This window comes from Hemitrygon akajei, chromosome 12 (assembly GCF_048418815.1).
Source record: "Hemitrygon akajei chromosome 12, sHemAka1.3, whole genome shotgun sequence".
NCBI lineage: Eukaryota > Metazoa > Chordata > Chondrichthyes > Myliobatiformes > Dasyatidae > Hemitrygon > Hemitrygon akajei.
This window is the reverse complement of record NC_133135.1, coordinates 86,107,850-86,130,273: the sequence shown is the minus strand read 5'-3', so window position 1 is coordinate 86,130,273 and position 22,424 is coordinate 86,107,850. Positions and strand designations below refer to the sequence as shown.

Genomic DNA, 22,424 nt, shown 5'->3' with positions numbered 1-22,424 from the left:
CATGAGCTTCTGTTAAGCCGATGATGTCACAGTGCCAGTAGATTTTAAATCTAGTGCGTGGTAACCACACAGTTTCTTTTTGCTCTCAGGTCATGTGGACCAGGTAGTGAAGGGTAACACAGAAATGGTAACAGAGGGAGTAAGCTGCAGTAAAGAGGGCCTGCAGATAAGTATCTGCCACTGTGAAATTGTTTAGTGTCTGTTTTAACCTGTCACTTCGATGCTCAGTTCAGATAAGTTTCTGTAACCAAGTTAAGTTTGAAGGGTTTACTGAATGTTTAGTGTCTGTCTTGTCTTGTGAATAAATTGTTAACTTACTTATTAGTAGTGAGCATCTTCCATACTCACTCATCGACCCCCGATCTCACACAATTGGTGCAGTGAGCAAGGTTCAGTAATTGAGCAGAAGATTAATATCTTTAAAAGGAAAATAAGAGAGAGAGAGATCTCCTGTGCAAGGAGAGCAGAGTCTGGGGTGAAATCGCAATAGTGCTGGATTTGGGAGACTTGCCAACCTGCTGGCAGACTACGAGGCACCTGTAAACAGGTCAGACAAGTTGGACTCCCATGGAGTGAAAATAAAACACCACATTGTGTCCGTAGTTAATAAGGCGTGGTTCCCCAAGAGGAAGGAGAGCCACAGGGATTCTTTCAGGCTGCTGGCAGTTATCATATCAGAAGGAGAAAAGAGGTAGTGTTTAAGGAATGAAATGGAGTTGCTAAGCTAGCAATGTGTTACCATGGGAGAGGTAGCCTAGTCAGCGCAGACCTGGGCTAGAGAGTTTTAGTAAAGGTGCAGTAGTTAGAGGCTGTCCATAGGGCCAACTGGAGACCATATCCAAGCCCTGATGCTGTGAGGAAGTGACTGCAACACATGGCTGTAGGATAGGGACATTTGGTTAGATAACCAGGACCCACTGCAATGTTCCTATCACCTCAATAGGTCTATGACATTTATGATCTTATTGGCTCTTCATGTGGCCGTGGATCACCCGGACAATAAAGTACCTATGTCAGGATGCCATTTATTGACTACAGCCCAACAGTTAACACAATCATTTCTACACTTCTGATCGGAGAGCTCCAGAATCCGAGCCTCTGTACCACCCTCTGCAACTGAATCTTCAACTTCTTAACTGGAAGACCACAATCTGTGCAGATCGGAAGTAACATCTCCAACTCGCTGACAATCAACGCTGGTGTACCTCAGTGGTGTGTGCTTAGCCCACCTCTCTACTCTCTTTACACCCATGACTGTGTGGCTTGGCACAGCTGAAATGCCATGTGTAAGTTTGCTGATGATACAACCATTGTTGGCAGAATTTCAGATGGTGATGACAGGGCATAGAGGAGCAAGATTTATCAGCAAGTTGAGTGGTGTTGCAGTAACATCCTTGCACTCAATGCCAATAAGATCAAAGAGCTGGATTTCAAAAAGGGTAAGATGAGGGAAAACACACTAGTCCTCATAGAGGGATCAGAAGTGGGAAGAGTGAGAAATTTCAAGTTTCTGAGCGTCAGTATCTCTGAGGATCTATCCTAGGCTCAATATATCAATGCAGATACAAGGAAGGAACGACAGCAGCAATATTTCATTAGGAGTTTGAGGCAATTTGGTTTATCACCAAATTGTGTGTGTGTACACACACACGTGCGTTTTTTATTATCTATTGTAATGCACTGCAGACACAATGTTTATGACATATACTGGTGATATTAAACCTGATTCTGACAGTGATGATGGGGAAGACAGCTTTGATGTTCCCCATCTGATTGAGTGGACATCCCCCTATGCAGCTGCATCAGTACAAGCCAGATGCTCACTCTGGTGTCTGGCTTTCTAGGTTTTGGCTTTCTGTTTTGGGGGAAGTTGAGAGGGAGTAGTCCATTCCAGCCAACCTCACACCATGTATGGGAATAGCCTTAAAGAACTGGTCTTGATAACACCCAGTGGTGTAAGTGTGTTAAGGGCCGGTACTTCTCTACTTATGACTTTCTAATCCCAAGGTCCTGACTCAGAGATTCCTCTTCCAATAGGAAAGGGGAATGAGTTTTGGTGCAGGCGGTACAGGTCCAACCAATCACTATGAGCGGAAGCAGGATCTTGGGGTGACTGTCAACATCAATTGGTGACATGAAGGTAGGCATTCCCTGGATGCTGAAAAGTACAGGAAGTGCAGCGCCTGGGCCTACCTATGGCTTACCACGGGACAGTATGGTGGCTGCATCCAGGGGATGGGGTACTGTAAAGATCTTCTGATTCAGAGTCTGCTTCATGGATCAGGATGTGTATACGGTTACGTGCCACCTGTGTTTGTTAATTGCCTTCTTGTCTAGAGTTGTTAAGCCCTTCTGTTTTCTGTTTAATCATGTTAAGTTTATTTTGACTGGAACAAGTTTTTTTTAAAATTTAAAGCAGATTCCCAATTAGCACAGAAAGCTGGGTCCTCTTGTGTTTCCAAAAGGATTTGTCACGCAGTGTCACTCAGTCAAGCCACTGGAATTCCTATGAATAAACTCTTGTTTCTGTCTCAACATGGCAGTCTGTCATTCCCCTGCACCTAGGCTCAGTCATCTGTCAGCACACACCATGACATATGCTTGTCTATCTTACAGGAGGACCTCCATGATCAGTCTTCAGGAGGCAGATGGCTCAGTGATGCCTCTGTAGTGGATCTATTAATGAAATTAATCCTTCTATCAAAGCCAGTCTGATTTTAATGCCACAGACAGTACATTCTCCCTGTCCTCTAGCTCAGAGGTATAAGGAGGCAACAAAAGGAAGAGACTGAATTACCTGTTAACTTCGAGTAATCTGAGAGAAGTAAAACTTTTGAGATTGATGGGTTGCCAGTTATGTTGTACTTGGCCCTCTGGAATGGATCAGCCCAGAATGGATGTAAGCGCCTGGCTTTTTGTTTCCAGCTAACAGTACCTCAAAGCCTATGGGATCAACCATCATCACCTTTACCTTCAAGAAGCAGGGGGAGATAAAAGAGATCTAAAATTGATAACTCTTCTTCTTACTCTATGTGAAGTATGAAATTCTTTTCAGGGTTATCACAATTGAGTCAAACTACACACAAAAAATGCTGGTGGAACACAGCAGGCCAGGCAGCATCTATAAGGAGAAGCACTGTCGACGTTTCGGGCCGAAACCCTTCGTCAGGACTAACTGAAGAGACAGATACTAAGAGATTTGAAAGTAGTAGGGGGAGGGGGAAATGCAAAATGATAGGAGAAGACCGGAGGGGGTGAGATGAAGCTAAGAGCTGGAAAGGTGATTGGCGAAAGTGATACAGAGCTGGAGAAGGGAAAGGATCATGGGACGGGAGACATCGGGAGAAAGAAAGAGGGGGGGAAGCACCAGAGGGAGATGGAGAACAGGCAGAGAGCTCCCTCTGGTGCTTCCCCCCCCCCCCACTTTCTTTCTCCCGAGGCCTCCCATCCCATGATCCTTTCCCTTCTCCAGCTCTGTATCACTTTCGCCAATCACCTTTCCAGCTCTTAGCTTCATCTCATCCCCTCCGGTCTTCTCCTATCATTTTGCATTTCCCCCTCCCCCCCACTACTTTCAAATCTCTTAGTATCTCTCCTTTCAGTTAGTCCTGACCGAAGGGTCTTGGCCCAAAACGTCGACAGTCTTTCTCCTTATAGATGTTGCCTGGCCTGCTGTGTTCCACCAACATTTTGTGTGTGTTGTTTGAATTTCCAGCATCTGCAGATTTCCTCATGTTTGCACAATTGAGTCAAGTTTGCTTGTGATTCAGCTGGATCAGATCAACATCGTACCTACAGGAAAATGATTTTCGTTGGCCTGTACTATTTAGGGTTACTATTGCTTCTGCTTGGGACAGGAGATTGGTAATTGGTTAGTTGACACTGATCAGAATAGTTTTCATGAAATATCACAAAGATACTTGACAGATGTCATCTCCAAACTCAGGTTTGTGAGAAAATCCACATCTGCTCCACACAGGCATAAGCAGCATAGTCCAACTTAGAAACAGAAAGCTCCCAATCAAATCTGGGGCCTGTGAGATGCCACACAGTAGACATTTTCATTACAGGGGAAAAGTACGAGCGTGGTAACTACAGAAGGTGATTCCCTGGGCTCTGACGATGGTAAAGTCAAAGATTTTCCTCAACTGCCTCCCACAAATAGGAGAAGAGCTGTTTTCTGAATCAGCGGATTCCAACATCAAGATACACAGTGGACATGATCAACACCATGCAGCACTTAAGTTGCAAGGAGCAGCACCAGTCACTGTAAATGGTGTTCTTTGAGCTAATTAAGAACTGGTAAAAACTGTGTACAGACCCTCCTGAAACTTGGCTGCCTCATAAAATTTTCTCCATTTTAGGTTTTCTCCACAAAGCCATTATACTTACTAGTAAAGTCTACAATACTATCAGCCTCACTGAAGACCATAGTTGAACCTGACTGTGTCTTTTTCACCAATATGTTTCTCATTTTTTTCTTGCTGTATGGTTGTATTTCATCTTCAACAAACATTCCATGATGAAAGGGGCTAATCTCAGTACTACAAGAAGGCAGTGTGAAACTGTTCAACATACAGTAATTCTAGATCAAGGTGACTCAATGTTGAAATGTGGATGGGTACTTACATTTGCACACACTCAGGGATCAAGCTCCAGTTAAGGCTTTCATTCAAATATATAAAAGAATGGGCCTTACATCCTACAGCTGTAAGTCAAGGGTCCTCTATCGACTTGCTCCACACCACCCTCCAAAAGATAAATTTCACAGTGAAACAAGGAAAATATGGACCACTTCCAAAATCTTGGTGAAGACGTGGAGAAAATGAAATTCATCATCATCATCATCAATTCACTAACAAGTTTTTTGGTTAATTAATATTTCAAGATCAAGATTTCAGACCTGACACAAAATTTATTGTTGTCTGGGCAGCAGTGTTCCCTGTCCTCCCTATGCTTCTGAAGACAGCAAACATCTCAAGGCACTGCAAAGGTACCATCAATGTTGTCTCAGAAAATTCAGCCAAGTTCACTAGAAGGATAAGAGTCCAATCCAATGTCAAAGTTATTTGTCTGCATAGTTTATTAAGGTAGTAAAGCAGGCAGATGGCATGCTTGCCATTATTAGTCAAGGAACTGAGTTTAAAAGACAGAAAATTACATTGGAGATTTATAGGACTCCAGTTAGGCTGCATCTTGAGTATTGCATTCATTTCTGGTCACCCAATGATAGGAAGAACGATGAGGCTTTTGAGAGAGGCAGAAGTGGTTTCCTAGGATGTTGCCTGGATTAAAGGGTATGTGCTATAAGGAGAGGTCAGACAAATTTGTGTTGTGTTTTTTTTTATTTCTGGAGTGTCGACTAAGGGGAGATCTGATAGAGGTTTATGAGATTCTGAGAGAAATATACAGGGTGGCATCTTTATTCAGGGTCAAAATTTCAAATACTAGAGATGTAAGAGGGTAAGTTCAAAGAAAATGCGCATGCAGGCTTTGTACATAGAATGTTGTAGGTGTCTGGAATGTGTTGCCTAGGGTGGTAATTGAGAGAAATATAATAGAGGGACTCAAGGGGCTCCTAGATGGGCAGGGAATTGACGTCTATGGACATTATGCAGGTAAAATGGATTAATTTAGTTAGCCATTTGACTACTAATGTAATTAATTTCACACACTATTATGGGCTGAACTGACTTCTGAAAAAAATGCCCCCTTTAATTTAAGCTTTTAGTTCCCAGTAAAAATGTTGCTCATGTGTTTGAGGCCCACAAAGTTTCTTCCGTTTGCTGACATGATAAAATATTCAAAAACCTGCATTGATTGTCAATATTCTAAGAACATAGGTGCCAAACAGACAGCTGCAATACAATCAGCTCTACTCTGCTTTTGGACACTGCCCATACTTTTAGTGATTGAATTTCAGTTTGTGAAATTTTCGGTTGTGTGTTTTCCTATGTGGTCACATTCAGAAATGTTAATTTTCCACTCTAGATTGCAGTCTAAGGTTGGCTTATCTTTCAACATTCTCAAAAAATAAAATTTTATAATCCAAGAAGTGATGTTGTTTACTGCTAAAATTAATGTTTGTATTTCCTGTGTTTCAGATTATATAGATGATCACTTTTCAGTTTTGAAATAATGATCAAATGTCAATAGCCAACTTTAAATTATAACTACAATGACTTTATCAAGAAATGTGAAGGGTTGTACTGGAGGAGTATTCAGCTGCAGAGTCCAATAGCGTGCTAGGGTTGTATCTAAAGTGGGAGAATTGTAGAACTATGGGGAGAGAAGCAGTTAAGACCAGATGGTTATTATATTAAGTTGCTAAGAATGCAATAGGCTGCACAACTTCTTCCAATCCATAGTCCTTCTAAAGCAGAGAATAACCAGTTAATCTGTTTCTAATTACAGAATTTGGAGGTGTACTGATCTTTTATAGTGCCAACAGATCACTAACATTAACAGAAACACCTAAATTCCATTTGGATTATGTTGATCCCTACTATCAGAACCCCAGAGGAAGGGCTGCTGACCTAAAGCTTCTAGTTTGACCATCCACTGTTCCTGCTTGACTTGCTAAGTTCATCCAGATTTTCTGGTTTTATGTCAGTCAAATGAGACCACCTCCTGTGTGAGAGTGCTGATCCGTAACCTAACATTTAGGGCCAACTCTCATAATTAAATACCTGGAAAGCTATAGACAGTAACCTGTAGTCATCCAGCAATGAGATAGGTTGAAGCAGGACAAAACCAGAAAGACAACATCTCGTACTAGAAGATTTCATACAAATATGTGCATGAACATGGTGTGTAACCACAGAAACCAATACGAATCCCCAGTAGCACTATCGGTTAAATTTCTGGATTTTTTGCTGTCACTGCAAGATTGTAAAATACAGTTTTCTGTTAGAAACTAATTCAAAAAATGCTTTGCAGTGACTCCTTAATTTCATTAGGCAGAATTCACCCAGACTGTTAAGGGTTAAGTTCGTCATTTATGTTGTACATTATTACGTTTTAGGGGTAGGTTTTTTCTGATATTCTATATCTATATCTATATATCTACATATATGATATTGCTATTCGTTTGCAGGTTAAATAAGATGTATGTTAGAAGTAATTATACTCGTGTCTATTTTTGTCGACACTCTTACATTGGTCACCCCAACACGATTTCGCTCAGTTTACAATCATGACTGCAAACGCCGTTGTTCTCAAGCTCCCTGAATTCTGGCAGGAATGTGCCACCGTTTGGTTTGCTCAGGCACAGGCCGAGTTCACAGTGCAGGGAATCTCACAAGTTGACACAAAATATTACTACATTATCGCAGCGTTCGACGGCTCTACAGCGACCATGGTGATGAATGTCCTACACTCCCCGCCCCCCACCAGAAGTCAGCAGGTACGAGAGTCTTTAGCAACTCCTTCCGAAAATTGCAAAAAGCCACTCCACTCTTTAGGACCCTAAAACCTTAAGACATAGGAGCAGAATTAGGCCATTTGACCCATTGAGTCTGCTCCACCAGTCAATCATACTGGTCCATTTTTTTTCTCCTCCTCGGTCCCAATGGCACGGTCTTCTTCCCACAACCTTTAATGCCATGTCCAATCAAGAACCTATCAATCTCTGCTTTAAATACACCCAAAGACCTGGCCGTGGCAACAATGTCCACAAAGTCATCACCCTCTAGCTAAAGAAACTTCTCCACATCTCTGTTTTGAATGGACACCCCTCTATTCTGAGGCTCTACCCTCTTGTCCTAGACTTTCCCACTGTTGGAACCATCCTTTCCACATCTACTCTGTCTAGGCCTTTCAACATTCAAAAGGATTCAGTGAGATACCCCTCATCCTTTTAAATTCCAGTGAGTACAGACTCAGAGCCATCAAACGTTCCTCGAATAATAACCCGTTCATTCCTGGAATCATCCTTGTGTACTTCCTCTGGATCCTCTCCAATGCCAGCACATCTCTTCCAAAATGAGGAGCCCAAAACTGTACACAATACTCAAGGCGAGGCCTCACCAGTGCCTTATAAAGCCTCAGCATCACATCCCTGCTCTTGTATTCTAGACCGCTTGAAATGAATGCTAACATTGCATTTGCCTTCCTCGCCACTGACTCAATCTGCAAGTTAACCTTTAGGGTGTTCTGCACAAGGACTCCCAAATCCTTTTGCATCTCAGATGTTTGGATTTTCTCCCCATTTAGAAAATAGTCCACACATTTATTTCTACTACTAAAGTGCATGACCATGTACTTTCCAACATTATAATTCATTTGTCACTTCCCTGTCCATTCACCTAATCTAAGTCCTTCTGTTTCCTCAACACTACCTGCCCCTCCACCAATCTTTGTATCATGTGTGAACTTGGCAACAAAGTCAACTATTCCATCATCTAAATCATTTATATACAGCATAAAAAGAAGTGGTCCCAAAATCGACCCCTGAGGAACACCACCAGTCACTGGCAGCCAGCCGGATAAGAATTCCCACTCACTGCTTTCTTCCAATCAGCCAATTCTCTAACCATGTTAGCAACTTCCCTGTAATACCATGGGCTCTTAACTTGATAAGCAGCCTCATGTGTGGAACCTTGACAAAGGCCTTCTGAAAGTCCAAAGATACAATATCCACTGCATCCCCTTTATCTATCCTACTTGCAATCACAAAGAATTCCAACAGGTTCATCAGGCAGGATTTTCCCTTAAGGAAACCATGCTGACGCTGTTACATCTTGTCCTATGTCATCAAGTATTCCATCACCTTGTCCTTAACAATTGACTCTAACTATCCTCTGGTAAAGCTTTTACTATCCACTTTGATATTATTTGCTAGCTTGCTTTTATATTCATCTTTTCCCTTTTAATGTTTCTTTTAGATGCTCTCTGTTGGTTTTTAAAAACTTCCCAATCCTTTATCTTCCCACTCGTTTTTGTTTTTATATTAACTTTGTACTTGCAGGAGTTTAAAGAATGTAGGGAGATACCTTTGAAACCTATTGATGTGGAGAGCATGTTTCCTATAGTGGGTGAGTCTAGGACTAGAGGACGCATGCTCAGAATAGAGGGACGTCCATTTAGAACAGAGATGAGGAGGAACTTCTTTAGCCAGAGGGTGGTGAATCTGTGGAACTCTTTGCCACAATCAGGAAATTTTATTCCAGACAGCATGACATCAATCATGTGTAAAATATTCTTGGGGACAAGATAAGTTAGTATTGGACAGAGAAGGCATGATTAGGTTAATCAATATGGCTTTGCATATGGCAGATTATGCCTAACCAGACTTACATTGTTTTTAAGGAAGTTGTCAAGAAGGTTGATGAAGGATAGGTGGTAGTAGTTATTTACATGGACTTTAGATAGGGCCTTGACCAAGATCCAAATGGGAAGCTGATCCAGAAGGTGAAATTGCTTGACATTCAGGATAAATTAGTCAATTGGATTTGACATTGTCTTAACAGGAGAAATCACATAGTACTAGTATTGGTATTGGCTTTTATTGTTACATGTACCATGATACAGTGAAAAACTGTCTTGCGTACTGTTTATACAGATCAAGTCATTACACAGTTTATTGAGCTAAAATAAGCTAACACAATAACATTGCAGAATAAAGTGTAAAATGTACCAAAAAATTGCAATCCCAATAAACGATAAAGTGTAAGAACATCATGATTGTTAGAATCAGAATTAGAATCATTTAATATCACTAGCCTATGTCAGTAAATTTATTGTTTTGCTGCAGCAGTACATTGCAATACAACATAATAAAAAACCTATAAATTACAGTAAATATATATAAACAAAAATTAAATACATCGAGCAAAAAGGAGGAAAAATAAGGAGGTAGTATTAATAGATTCATTGTTCATTCAGAAATCTGATGATGGAGGGGAAAAAGCTAATCCTGAAATGTTGAGTTTGTGACTTCAGACTCCTGTACCTCTTCCTCTGTGGGGCAAATAATTGATCTTATCAAACAAGAGGTGCATTCTCAGTTGTGCCACAGGGATCTGTGCTGGGTCCATTGTTGTTTATTATCTATATTAATGGTTTAGATGTAAATGTGGTAAATTATCTCACTAAATTTGCAAATAACACCAAGATTGGGGTCATAGTGGATACAGAAGATGGCTATCAGAGCTTGCAGTCCAACTCTAAAACTAGGCTTAAAAATGTCAGTTAGAATCTAATGCAGACACCTGTGAAGTGTTTCACTTTGGGAAGGACAAACCACAGTTAGACTTACAGAATGAACATTAGGGTACCACGGAGTGTGGTAGAAGAAAGGGATCTGGGAACATAGATTCATAATTCTTTGAAAGTGACAATACAAACTGATAGGGTCACAAAGACAACTTCAGGCACATTGGCCTTCATAAATTAGAGCACTAAGTAGAGGAGCTGGGATCTTATGTTGAAGTTGTATATCGGTGAGGTTGAATTTGGAGTATTGAGTGCAGTTCTGGTCACCTACCTACAAGAAAGTTAACAATAAGCTTGAACGAGTGCGGAGAAAATTTACAACAATGTTGCTGGGATGGAGGACTGGGTTATAGGGAAAGGTTGAATAGATGAGGACTTTATTCCCTGGAGTACAGGAAAATGAGGAGAATCTTATAGAAATTATGGAAGATATAGATGGGTGAATGCATGCAGGCTTTTTTCACTAGGTTGGGTGAGACTAGAACTAGGGTTATAGGTTTAGCGTAAAAGGTGAAATATTTAGGGGAATCTGGTGTGAAACTTCTTCATTCAGAGGGTGGTACAAATGTGGAACAAGCTGCCAGGTTCAGTTGTAACATTTAAGATGGTATGTGGATGAAAGTGATATGGAGGTCTACAGGTGCGGGTAGATGGGACAAGGCAAAACACCAGGCTGGCATAGACTAGACATGTTGAAGAGCCTCTTCCTGTGCTGTAATGCTTTACGACTTTAAGAATATACTCAATGAACTAGCATCAGAAATCCTCTAGAGTAGAAAGGTTGGAAGCTTCACAATCCGTGCACACAGCTCCTAACTTACATCAGTCCATATTTACTCTGAGGCTATTCCTAGAGTTCAAAGATCCAACATAGTCACAGATCACACAGCCTAAATGGTCCACACCGTTTTATGCTTTATATGAGCCTCCTCTGCCCTTTTTTTTATATCAACACATCTATGTATTCCATCAACAAGTTTTATTTGGTTACCTTTTAAATCCATATATGTTGTTCAACTTTCCAGCTCCTCCAGAAAAGTGAAAGTCGAGGATGATTTAATATGGAGTCATTAAAATAATAAGAGTGATAATACAGAAATTGTTTCTAATTTGTGATTATAAATATAAAATGGTTACAAGTTTGGTTTTCATGGAGTCCAGGAGAAAATTCTTTGCATGAAATTACTTTAGAATGTAGAGTTTGCTACACGATGGAGTAGCTGAAGCAGGGTCCACATAAAGTTAATACAAGCACATGACACGGAAAGATATTGAAGGTTAAATTGATTGGTTTGGATGAAAGACTGAGAGCCTGCTTTACCTTTTCTTAGAACTTTCACGTTAAGCAGTACAGCCTAATATTGAATATGTCAACTTTACTGAATCATTCGACACAAAAGTTCTGAAGTCATAAAAATAGAAAGAGCATGAAAATCTCAGATCAGGCAATATCTGGAGAATAAGAAACAGTCAATGCTTTGCACCTGTACTGTTCCCCCTGGTTTTGCAAAAGTGTTTGATTTACCAAGGTTTTCTGGCATTTTGCTTTTATTACTCAGGAGGCTAAATAAATTTTGCCTATCTCCATCATCCTTATCAATTTGCCTGAAAGCACATAATACCAGGCTCAAGGACAGCTACTATCTCACTATTATCACACTTGAGCAAACTTCTTGTACAATAAAGTGGACTCTTCTCTTCATCAATCTACCTTGTTATGATATTGTACATTATTATTTACCTGCACTGCATTTTCCATAGTTTTCCCACTTGATTTTGCATTCTGTTATTGTTTTACCTTGTTCTACATCAATGCGCTGTGTAATGATCTGACCTGTATGAACAGTATGCAAGACAAGTTTTTCACTATATATTAGAACTTCTTTTTAAAACTTTATTTAGGGATACAGTGCAGAACAGGCCCTCTGACCTGCCCAGTAAGCCACCTATTTAACAATAACCTAATCACAGGACAATTTACAATGATTTCCTGACCTGTACCCCTTTGTAATGTGGGAAGAAAGCGGAGCACCCGAAGGAAACCCAGGTGCATGTGGAAAGGATATACAAACTTCCTTATAGAGCTGTGTTGGTTTACTGAGGGATAGTACAGAGCACATCAGGATGCCAGCACGCAGGATATTCAACAGAACTTTATTGATAACCCTGGTTGTACAGGACGTGGACTCCTCCCAATTGTGAGTGGCGAACTGAGTGGCATAAGAATAACACTATCAACCTCCACTATATCTCCCCTTCTTGAATAAAATGAAGAAACAGTAGATATGTACTTCTTGTCCATAGAACTGCATTGGAATTATAGTCACTGGAAATTGAGCAATTCAGTTTACTTTACCCATAGCACACAACTTATGCTCCCTACATAAACATTAAATTTTTTAATGAATCCTAAAGAAGGGTCTCAGCTCAGAACGTCAACTGTTTACTCTTTTCCATAGATGTTGCCAGACCTGCTGTTCCTCCAGCTTTCTGTGTGTTGTCATAAAAAAAAAAGAATTTCTAGCATTATATTGAGAACAATCTCATTTTGTGAAATAGTTTAAACAGTAGGACTCTTCTTACAAAGACACTAAACCTAATGGAGGTCAGGGTAGTCTACCTGAACACTCCAGCTAAGTGAGTGGACTATTCTGCTTCTTTAGTAACTTGCCCTGAGCTATTAGGTAATAGACGATATTTCTGTTGTGAGACAGATAAACAAGCTGATCTAGTAAGGGTTCCTGGATGTGTTGGAATGGACGGAGATTCTTGAATAGGTGTGTCAAGTGGCCATGAAGATCAGGCCACTTTATTTCCTTCTCTACCTCTCATGGACCTTGAAGGTGCATGAGCACACATGTTCCGCCTGATATCACCTTGTGAAGTTCTGACTACAAATAATCACGATGCATGCTGCTAGACTATTGTTCTTTTGATGAATTGGTGGAAGCCAAAACAGCTTCACCACTCCTGAGCAGCGACAAAGATTTTGCACTGTGTCTGAGATTGTGCAAGATCTTCATTTTCTCATGCAGTGTTGTCTCAATTTCTCACTTTGTTCCAAGTCTGGTAAATGAGGTTGGAAAAGGGAAGGAAGAATGGGCAGGCTTGTTCTCAGTCTCCGGCCCATTGACCACATCCAATGGACTGTAACCATTCATAAGAGGTCTGGAGCGATTATCTAGCAGTGCTTTCTAGAGGTCTTTTGCCTTCAATAGGAGACTCTTAACAGTTTGCACTGCTCCTTTCCTTCTCCATTTGCCTGGGGGTACTGTGGACTACTTGTCTGGTGTTTGAACTCATGGTCCCTAGCAAAGGCTTTGAATTCTGAGCAGCTGAATTGTGGACAGTAGTCTGTCACAGGTATCTCTGCTATTTCATTGCAAGTGAATACCAGCTTTCAGGTACTGTATAACTGCTGCTGAGGATGGAGAGAACAGCTTGGACACCTCAACATTCCATGAATAGTAAGCCACAGAGACCTTTTTTTAATCCCTAGATGCTGTCTGGATTGCTGAGTTCCTCCAGAATTTTGTCTGTCTTGCTCAGATTTCCAGCACCTATAGACTTTCTCTTGTTTGTGAGAAGACATTTGTCTCTTTTCAGCTCAAAAATCTCTGTGCCTGCAACTTGCCATGGAGGGAATTCTGTGGGATAAAGACGCTCAGCATGATTATCATGCAGATTTTTGCATGCTTCATATTACTTTACATAATCTCCCAGCCCTGGGTTCTGACCAGGTCACCACAAAGATTTCCTTGCTCTTAATCAACGTTCTTTGATGCCTTGATATCCTTGGTAGATTTGGCATGCATAGAAGCAGGAATGATGAGCCTGGAGCCCTTTAGCAGGAAACCATCAAGAACAGGGTGTTTGTCTCTTTCAAGTCAGTAAGGTCAGAGTTCGTGAGCTCCTTTTAGAACAGCTGGCCAGCCATGCTCACATTGCATGACCTTGCTGCAGATTAGGTTCTTTATCAACTCACCACAAATTTCCTCCAGTTTATTCTGTGATGCAGGAAAGCTTTCATGCACCTAAGCTAAGTAGATGTTGGTATTTTCCATGAGGGCTGAGTCAGCTTCCATCCACTTACTTTTGCATGGCAGAAGTCTCTGGTGTTGTGAAAGATTTGCTGGGACATGTTCAATGTCATAACAGCATCACATAAGCCTCATTCTGAACCTTTGCCGACGTGGAGGTAAGTCATCCAAGTGTTTCAAGCTGAGGAGGCTAACAAGTGGCTTAAAGTCTGTTATAATTAAGAATTTAGTGCTCTTCAGGTAGCAGCTGAAGCACTCACAAGCCCACATGAGAACAAATTGTTCTTTTTGATTTGGGCGTAATGCTATACAGTGGGAGTTAGTACTCAATGCATTTGCCACCAGTTTCCATGCACCATTGCAGTATTGCATGAGCACTACCCCTAGGCCAAAGGAAGAGGCATCTGCTGAGACCTGTGTTGCTTTGTTCGGATCAAAGAGTGCCAGTGTTGGTGGAGAGATAAGCTCTGCTTTAAGTGATGAGAATAACTTCTCCTGTAGTTCGTCCAAGGTCCGAATATTTCTGTGAGAGCAGATCATGTAATTACTTTGTTTTCTCTACCAAATCTGGAATGAACTTTCCTAGCTGATTTCCCATGCCAAGAAAATTGTAAAACTCTGATACATTCATAGGTTGTTCCATGTTCCGAACCCTTGCCAGATTGTCTGAATCTGCTTGCACTCCCTCTGAGGATGGTTGGTGGCTGAAGAACTTCACTTACAACTTTGCAAATTCACATTTATTTTCGTTCAGGGTGATTCCAGCCTGTTTCATTTTCTCCAAGCAGCTTCCACTCTTCTGTCACGTGCCTTTAAAGATAAGTATATTGTCCATGTGGCTGACTACTCCTTCCAGTTCCTCCAAAATCTGGTTCATCCTCATCTGGAAGAGTTCAGTGGCTAATGAGATGCCAAAAGGGTGTCTTTTGAAGGCATCGCATCTATGTGGCATGATAAATGTTGTGAGTTTCTGTGACTCAGGAGCTGAACGGATCTGCCAGAACCCTGAGTTTGCATCTAGTTTGGTGAAGAACTTTACCGCACCCAGTATACACAAAGTGTGCTCAACACAGAGCAGAATAAACTTCTCCCACCTCACTGCATTATTCAATTTTGTTAGGTCTAGAAAGATCTTGGTCAACTGTGCCATATGGCCTGGGAATAGGAACAATGCTCACACACCAGTCAGTAGATCCATTCACTCTGGATATAATGTTAAGCACCTCCATTCTTTCAAGTTCAGCTTTGGCTTTGTTCATAAATAGGACTGGTATACACCTCATTATGGTCAGAGAGTACAGTATCATTCCTGACCTCAGTTGGATAAGGTACTCTTATTTCAGTACCCCAGGCCTGTGAACAACTCTGAGTACTTCTCCAGCTACTGACCATTGTTTAACAAATCCAACCTTGCAGTGAGGTTTAGATACTTGTTGGCACGTCATCCAGTTTGTGGTGAGAAGAGATTATCAGCAATATAAGACATCCTCCTTTAACTGTTTCTCATTTTTATGGATGGAAGTAGTAAACATTCTTTTCACACTGAGCTTATGTTTCCCTGGCCCCATGAGCATCTTCTTTGTTGGGTTTAGAGTAATACCTCTTTTCTTTGCAGTTCTGTGAAAAGACATTCAAGATAGCTGTGACATCTGCCGCAGTGTCCATTTTGAACATCACTGCTTCATTTTCAACTGAACTGCGGAATACCAGCCTTGTTTATTTGAATCTAGAGCCCCAAAGAGAGCTCTTTCTTCATCTGAATCATGGTCTTCATTGACCTCCTGAAGAACTGTTCTTTGAGTACCACTTGTTTTTATAATGGCCCACTCTATTACATTGGTGGCATTTGACTTCTTTTGCTGGACAGAGCACTGTCGTGGAATGAAAACTTGCTACATCTCCTGCAGTTGGACATTTTACCTGCTCTTTGTATTGCCAGTCTGTTTTATTTGAGCCGAGCTCTACTGTCACCTCTTTCTGTAGACTTTCCGACTGCACCTTGTTTGTACCCTACTTTTTGTACAGCTTCTAGCTTGACCTCAACATTGCTTTTGTGCCTGAGTTCTACCTGTTGCTGACGAACATTCTCACTCTCCCTGACCATAGTAATAGCTTTCTCTAGTGCAAGATTTGTCTGCAACTTAAGTCTCTATGACAATTTGTTGAATAGTAGCCGACAACAACGCTGTCTCTAATGAGCTCCTCCCTCAGATTTCCATATGCCCAGTTGTCTGACAGGGATCCAATGCTGTGATAACATCATTTACACTTTCATTGGTTCCTGCTTTTTGGAGTTGAATTTTGGCCTCCCAAAACACATTTTCCTTTCCTGTGAAATATTCTTTGAATTCATCCTGTACTGTTTTGTAAAAGCAATTTTAGAACACACACCCAAAAATGCTTTGGCATGTCATTGATAAATATTAAGCAAAAGGCATTAATGAGTCAAGAGCATATTAAGTACAACACAATGGAATGATGTAAAATTCAAAGCAAGTTCATGCACTCACCCTTGATTTGTCCCCCAGTCATTCCTGATGCAGAGGTGTTTGTGCACAGGATCTCTTGTATATCCCTCCTGGCATCCACATTCTCCTACAGAAAGAAGAATAAGATCAGCTATGTAAAAAGCTTTAAGCACTACCTCCTAATTTTCTATTGTGAAACAAATTAAGATCTTCAACAGGCAACTCAAGGATGAATCGTAATTTAGTTATGCCTTGCAGTTTCTCATCACTGAAAAATTTGAAAAAATAATTCACTAATTTATTTTACATTACAATCCTCAGATATGCATGTTTCAATTTAGGCTGTGCAGTTGCTAAGTATTGTATTATCTTTTTTCAATATTGATCCCAGGTTAAAAGCTTTGCAAAGATATGTATGCTGTAGTCTGTTGGCTAAAGTAACTGATACTTATATTTGTAGAGGCTATTGTTTTGGCTGTTTTCACTGGAACAGAAATAAAAATCACATTGATCAAAATTGTGCCTGTGTTCTTTTCAAATGCACTCACTGTACCTCAACTACTTTCAAATGTCATGGGCAGATAATATCAAGATAAGGTTGTCACAAAAAAACACTTATCATGAGTAGGAAAACTGCACTTGTCAACCAGCACTTTATCACAGAGACAAAACAATTGTTATTTGACTGTAATCAAAATGGCTAGTTTGTGCATGTCATCTATTCAAAAGATAATGTTTCACCAAATAACTTTCCTATAAACAAGTAAACAATGACCCCCATTTCCAGTCCAACTGGTAAACTTTGCTGACAAGAAAATTGAGGTATTCCATTTACAGGACTCAGTGATTGAGCATCGAATCAAATTGAATACAAAACAAGGCTCTATCACATTGTCTTGTACCACTGACTGGTTTAAATACATGGTATGACTGAGAGGATAGAATCATTATTTATACTTTGGTCTGTGGACTCTCAGAGGGAAGCAGGCTGATAAAACGGATTCTGTTTGCAGTGTCTTTTCAGAAGTCTAGATGTAATATGCTTTTAGTACAGTTCTCAATGTGGTATTGGGATGAAGGATGAAATCAGTGCATAACTTAGCACTCAATGTATCAATGTATCAATGGATTCCATTGAGAAGTTTGAGATGGAATCTAGAAAGTGGCAACAGTGCAGCACATGACAGTCTGATTGAAGTTCAATCATATGGTTTGGCCTGCAGAACAAATGGTACTTTGCTCCAGCACAAAATATGAATATCCCTAAACACAGAAATATGATTCTGGTACATGCTGCAGAGGAAGAAATTTTCTGTTCTGTTGATTCACTCTTCAATGGGCAAAAGCACTCACTGAACAAAAAGAGGTTGGAACATTCTAATTAATAAGTCAGAAGCAGATCTGCAATTAGGTTGTACTTTGAGCTCAAATAAAATGTCTAGCCTTTTGTATTTTAGTGAAGTAACATTTTTCACAAATTAAAAAAGAATGTGTGTCTAATTCACGATGTAATGTTTTATTTTACACTAGCTCTATGATCAGGCTATGACTGTAGTTATTTCTTCCTGACTGTGAAATCCATGAACTCCTATTAGCACCTGACTGTTTTTGTCTGTTTGGCTGCATAAACACATTATTGCTCTGCTTGCAACAGTTGTGTTAAGCCAATACCATGCTGTATTGTAATAAGATATTCAGCTTTACCAAGAATGAAACTACATTAAATACAGATTGAGATAAGTGATGAGCAGGGGCAGATTAAATCTGCTCCCTTTAGGTAACAATGCACAAGCAGTGGATGAGGACAAACAAGGGTCTGGATTTTATGGTTGTAATGACAGTGAAAATATAGGTTGTATTTAACTTCCTCAGGATGCAGATTTGGATGTGTAATTCATCACCTATGAATAGAGAATTCTTGTGGGAGAATAATATGCAGCAAAAACAAATATTGCCAGAGGAGGGATAAAACATTCAAGAATTAATTAAGCCTTTACTGATTCAGCAATACAGAGATTTATTTGTTTTTAAATTACCAAAATCAGAAGATACACTTTCTTCTTCTAATTGCTGTATGTAAATTTTCAGTGCTAATAAAACATAAAAAAGGTAAGGAACAGAAGCAGTACAAAGAGAAGTACTTTTATCTTTTTTATGCTTGCTTGGTTGTAAACTTTGAGTAGCTGGTATTATACACAGCTGTTTAAGCTTGTTAAGTTTATTTTGATAGGCTCCAGGATTCCATGATACTTGTATTATTTAAGTGGATGCCCAATTAGTGCTAATTGCGGATTCTTAGTTTAGAGAATGTTACTTCTTGCCATGTCGCTTGGCCAAGCCACCAATATTCTTTGGTATTATTATGAATAAACTCTAGTCACGTCTCTAGATTGGAGTCTGTCTTTCCTCCTCACTTGTGTTCCAATATTGCCAGCGCACACCATGACACAGTGGCTCAGTAAGCAGAAAAGATGACAGCCAGGATTACTGTATCTAATAACTATGCACAGATCTTTCTTGGAAATACTTGCCTACAAAATGATGTTGAGGTTACTGACCAAAATCCTGCTAATCTGCATTATTTTCAATGATTGCTGAAATTTACTATGAGCAAGGTAAATGTTAAGCAAGTACTTACTGAGATAAAAGATTTTTTTTATTTTGTGTATCTAGAAGTTCAGTTGTGGGGGGTAGGACTAAATCTGTTAATTGATAATGGTCAGATGTTGTATCCTGCCTCTAAAATTTATGGTTGTTAGAGGCAGATTATAATGGACTGCCTCTATTTGTGCTGCTAAACAGGAGTAAATAATTAGACATAAATGCTTCATCACATGATAACATTTCTAAATGGACTTACACCAAATCCCTTATCTGGTTTACACAAGTTCCACCAAGGTGCCAATACTTTCCTTTAATATTGGTCATAAACATATACGTATTCAGAAGATAGTCTACTAACCTAACACTGCTTCATTGCTAGTTTGCACAGGTGCAGCACAAGGACCAGGAATCATATATCGGCGTAGAGATTTGCAACTTTGCTGTGCTGCACCCAGTTTCTGAGAAATTTGCTTTGTTTTCTGCAACACTCAATTCACCCAATCTCCACTGCCATTATAAACATGAAATGAAAACTTTACCTCCTGAGTTAATTTCCAAAACATCCACATTCAACATATCTTCCTACCATAATAACAAGGATGAGTTCTCCTTATCCTTGCGTATACCCCACAAGCCGCAGTATTTAGCACATTGTTCTCCGTAATTTCTGTTATCCCCAATAGGATCCACCACTAAGCACATCTTCCCCTCCACCATTCCTTTTCCCCACACCTGCTTTCTGAAGGAACCACTCTCTGTGACTCCCTTGTCCACTTGTTCTTCTCCACTGATCTCCCTCCTGCCACTAATTCCTGTAAGTAAACTAAAGTTGCAGGGGGATGGGAACCAGAGTGTCAGAAGAGTGAGTGGAGAGGTTGCGGTGACAAATGTCGGTAAGACCTCAAAGTTAGGAGTCAAACGATTAAGCATGGCATGGCTAGTATCCTCAGCTACCTATATCTCAATGCAAGTAGTAGGAAACGCAGATAATAGTGCTGGAGTTGAGGTAGCTGGTTTACAAACAGAGGCAATGTGTAATCAGGACAGGCCATTGATAGGGCAAAATTGCACTTAGCAAAATGAGTTGCAACGTAAAAGGCAGTCAAAATTGGAAAGGGTGAATACAAGGCTGAAGGTGTTGAACTTGAACGTTTGCAGTAAACAGAATAAGGTAGATGAACTTGCAGCATAATTTCAGTTAGGCAGGTATGAAATGGTAGGTAGCATTGAATCATGGTTGAAAAAAAGAACTTAATGTCCAATGATACACATTGTGTTGAAAGGACAGGCAGAAATGCGGGGGATGGGGGGGTGGAGAAGGAAACGGTATTGCTTTGTTGGTAAAAAAATGAAATCAAATCATTAGAAAGAGGTGACATAGGATCGGAGGGTGCTGAATCATTGTGGAAAGAGCTAAGGAACTGCAAGGCCAAAATGACCCTTATGAGAGTTGTAATCAGACCCCCCAAGTAGCAGCAAGGATGTGGCCTACAAATTACAATGGGAGGTAGAAAACGCATGCCAAAAGTGCAATGTTACAATAGTCAATGGGGACATCAATGTGCAGGTAGATTGGGAAAATCAGGATGATGCTTCATCCCAGGAGGAAGTTTTTCCAGAGTGCCTATGAGATGGATTTTTAGAGTCGCCTGTAGTTGAGCCTACTATGAGATCAGCTATTCTGGATTGAGTGTTGTGTAATGAGCCAGAATTGATTCATCATCATTATCATCAGGTGCCATGCCCAGTTTGAGCTTTGATTGCCATGGCCCACACACTTCTGTTTTGGGTCAAGTGGATCAATTCATTGGTATTCATTTCCAGTTCTCTGGCTGCTGTCTCCACCATCATTTGTCTTTGCCTTCCTCTTGCTTTCTTCCCTTCAATCTTTCCCATAATTACCGTGCATTCTAACTCCTCTTTTCTAATCACATGTCTAATGAAGTTACGTTGCCTTTTCATGATCTTATACATTATTTCTCTTTTTGTGCTTGCTCTGTCCATGACATCCTCATTAGATATTCATTTCATCCATGATATTCTTTGCATCCTCCTCAAAAACCACATCTCTGTTGCTTCAATTTGTTTCCTCATGTTACTAGGTATTGTCCAACATTCTGTTCTATATAACATAACTGGATAAATGTAACATTTCAGTACTCTGAGGTGGGTTGTCATGCCTAGTTTAGTGATGGTCAATATACTCTTCATTCTCATAAAGGTGTCTTTTGCCATCTCTATTTTTCTTTTGATGTCCATGTCGCAGCTGCCATCTGATGCCACCCAGCTTCCTAAGTAGCAAAAGTTCTGTACTTGTTTTATGTCTTCCCTGTTTATTCTCAGCCTGAAGATAGGATTCTCCTTTTTAGATATCACCATACATTCTGTCTTTTTGCAATTGATAGATAGACCCATTTTTGCACTTTCTTCAACAACTATATCAATTAAGTTTTGTAGTTCTTCGTCCGTACTTGCAATTACCAAGGTACAAAAAATGCGATATTGATGTTAAGGATACTATCAGAACAAGCTATTCAAGTGCAAAAAGATTTGTTTGTTAGTTTTATCGACTACACAAAAGCATTCGATAAAGTGAAGCACAAGAAGTTATTTGAAATATTACAGGAAGCTCTGGATCTAGATTCGAAAGAACTCCGCCTAATCAGATATCTGTACTGGGAACAAACTGCCGCTCTAAGAATAGATGGAGAAGTGAGTCAGTTTATGAAAATCAAGAGAGACGTTAGACAAGGGTGTGTTTTCTCCCCTGATTTGTTTAATGTGTACAGTGAAACAATATTACAAAAAAAAAGACATCTTAGGAGTCAAAGTTGGCGGTGAAAGCACCAATAATTTCAGATATGCGGATGACACTGTTAATTGCAAGTGCAGAGGAAGAACTACAAAACTTATTTGATATAATTGTTGAAGAAAGTGCAAAAATGGATCTATCTATCAATTGCAAAAAGGACAGAATTGATTACAGAGCTTAGAGTAAAAGAACCCTTATGGAAATTGATCATAATATGATCAAATTCACCCTGAAATTATTACAGTGGAGTAAATGGAATTAGAGAGGCATGACAGAGTACTGGGC

The 22,424-nt window shown here is 40.1% G+C and overlaps 1 protein-coding gene across 1 annotated transcript in view; it reads right to left on the bottom strand.

The window, feature by feature from the left end:
• astn1 (astrotactin 1) overlaps window positions 1-22,424 on the bottom strand; it is a 2,716,024-nt gene that overhangs the window by 1,387,264 nt on the left and 1,306,336 nt on the right. The window contains exon 8 of the mRNA XM_073063618.1: window positions 16,766-16,850. Coding sequence (XP_072919719.1) covers window positions 16,766-16,850 — 85 coding nt within the window. The remainder of the gene's footprint in view (window positions 1-16,765; window positions 16,851-22,424) is intronic.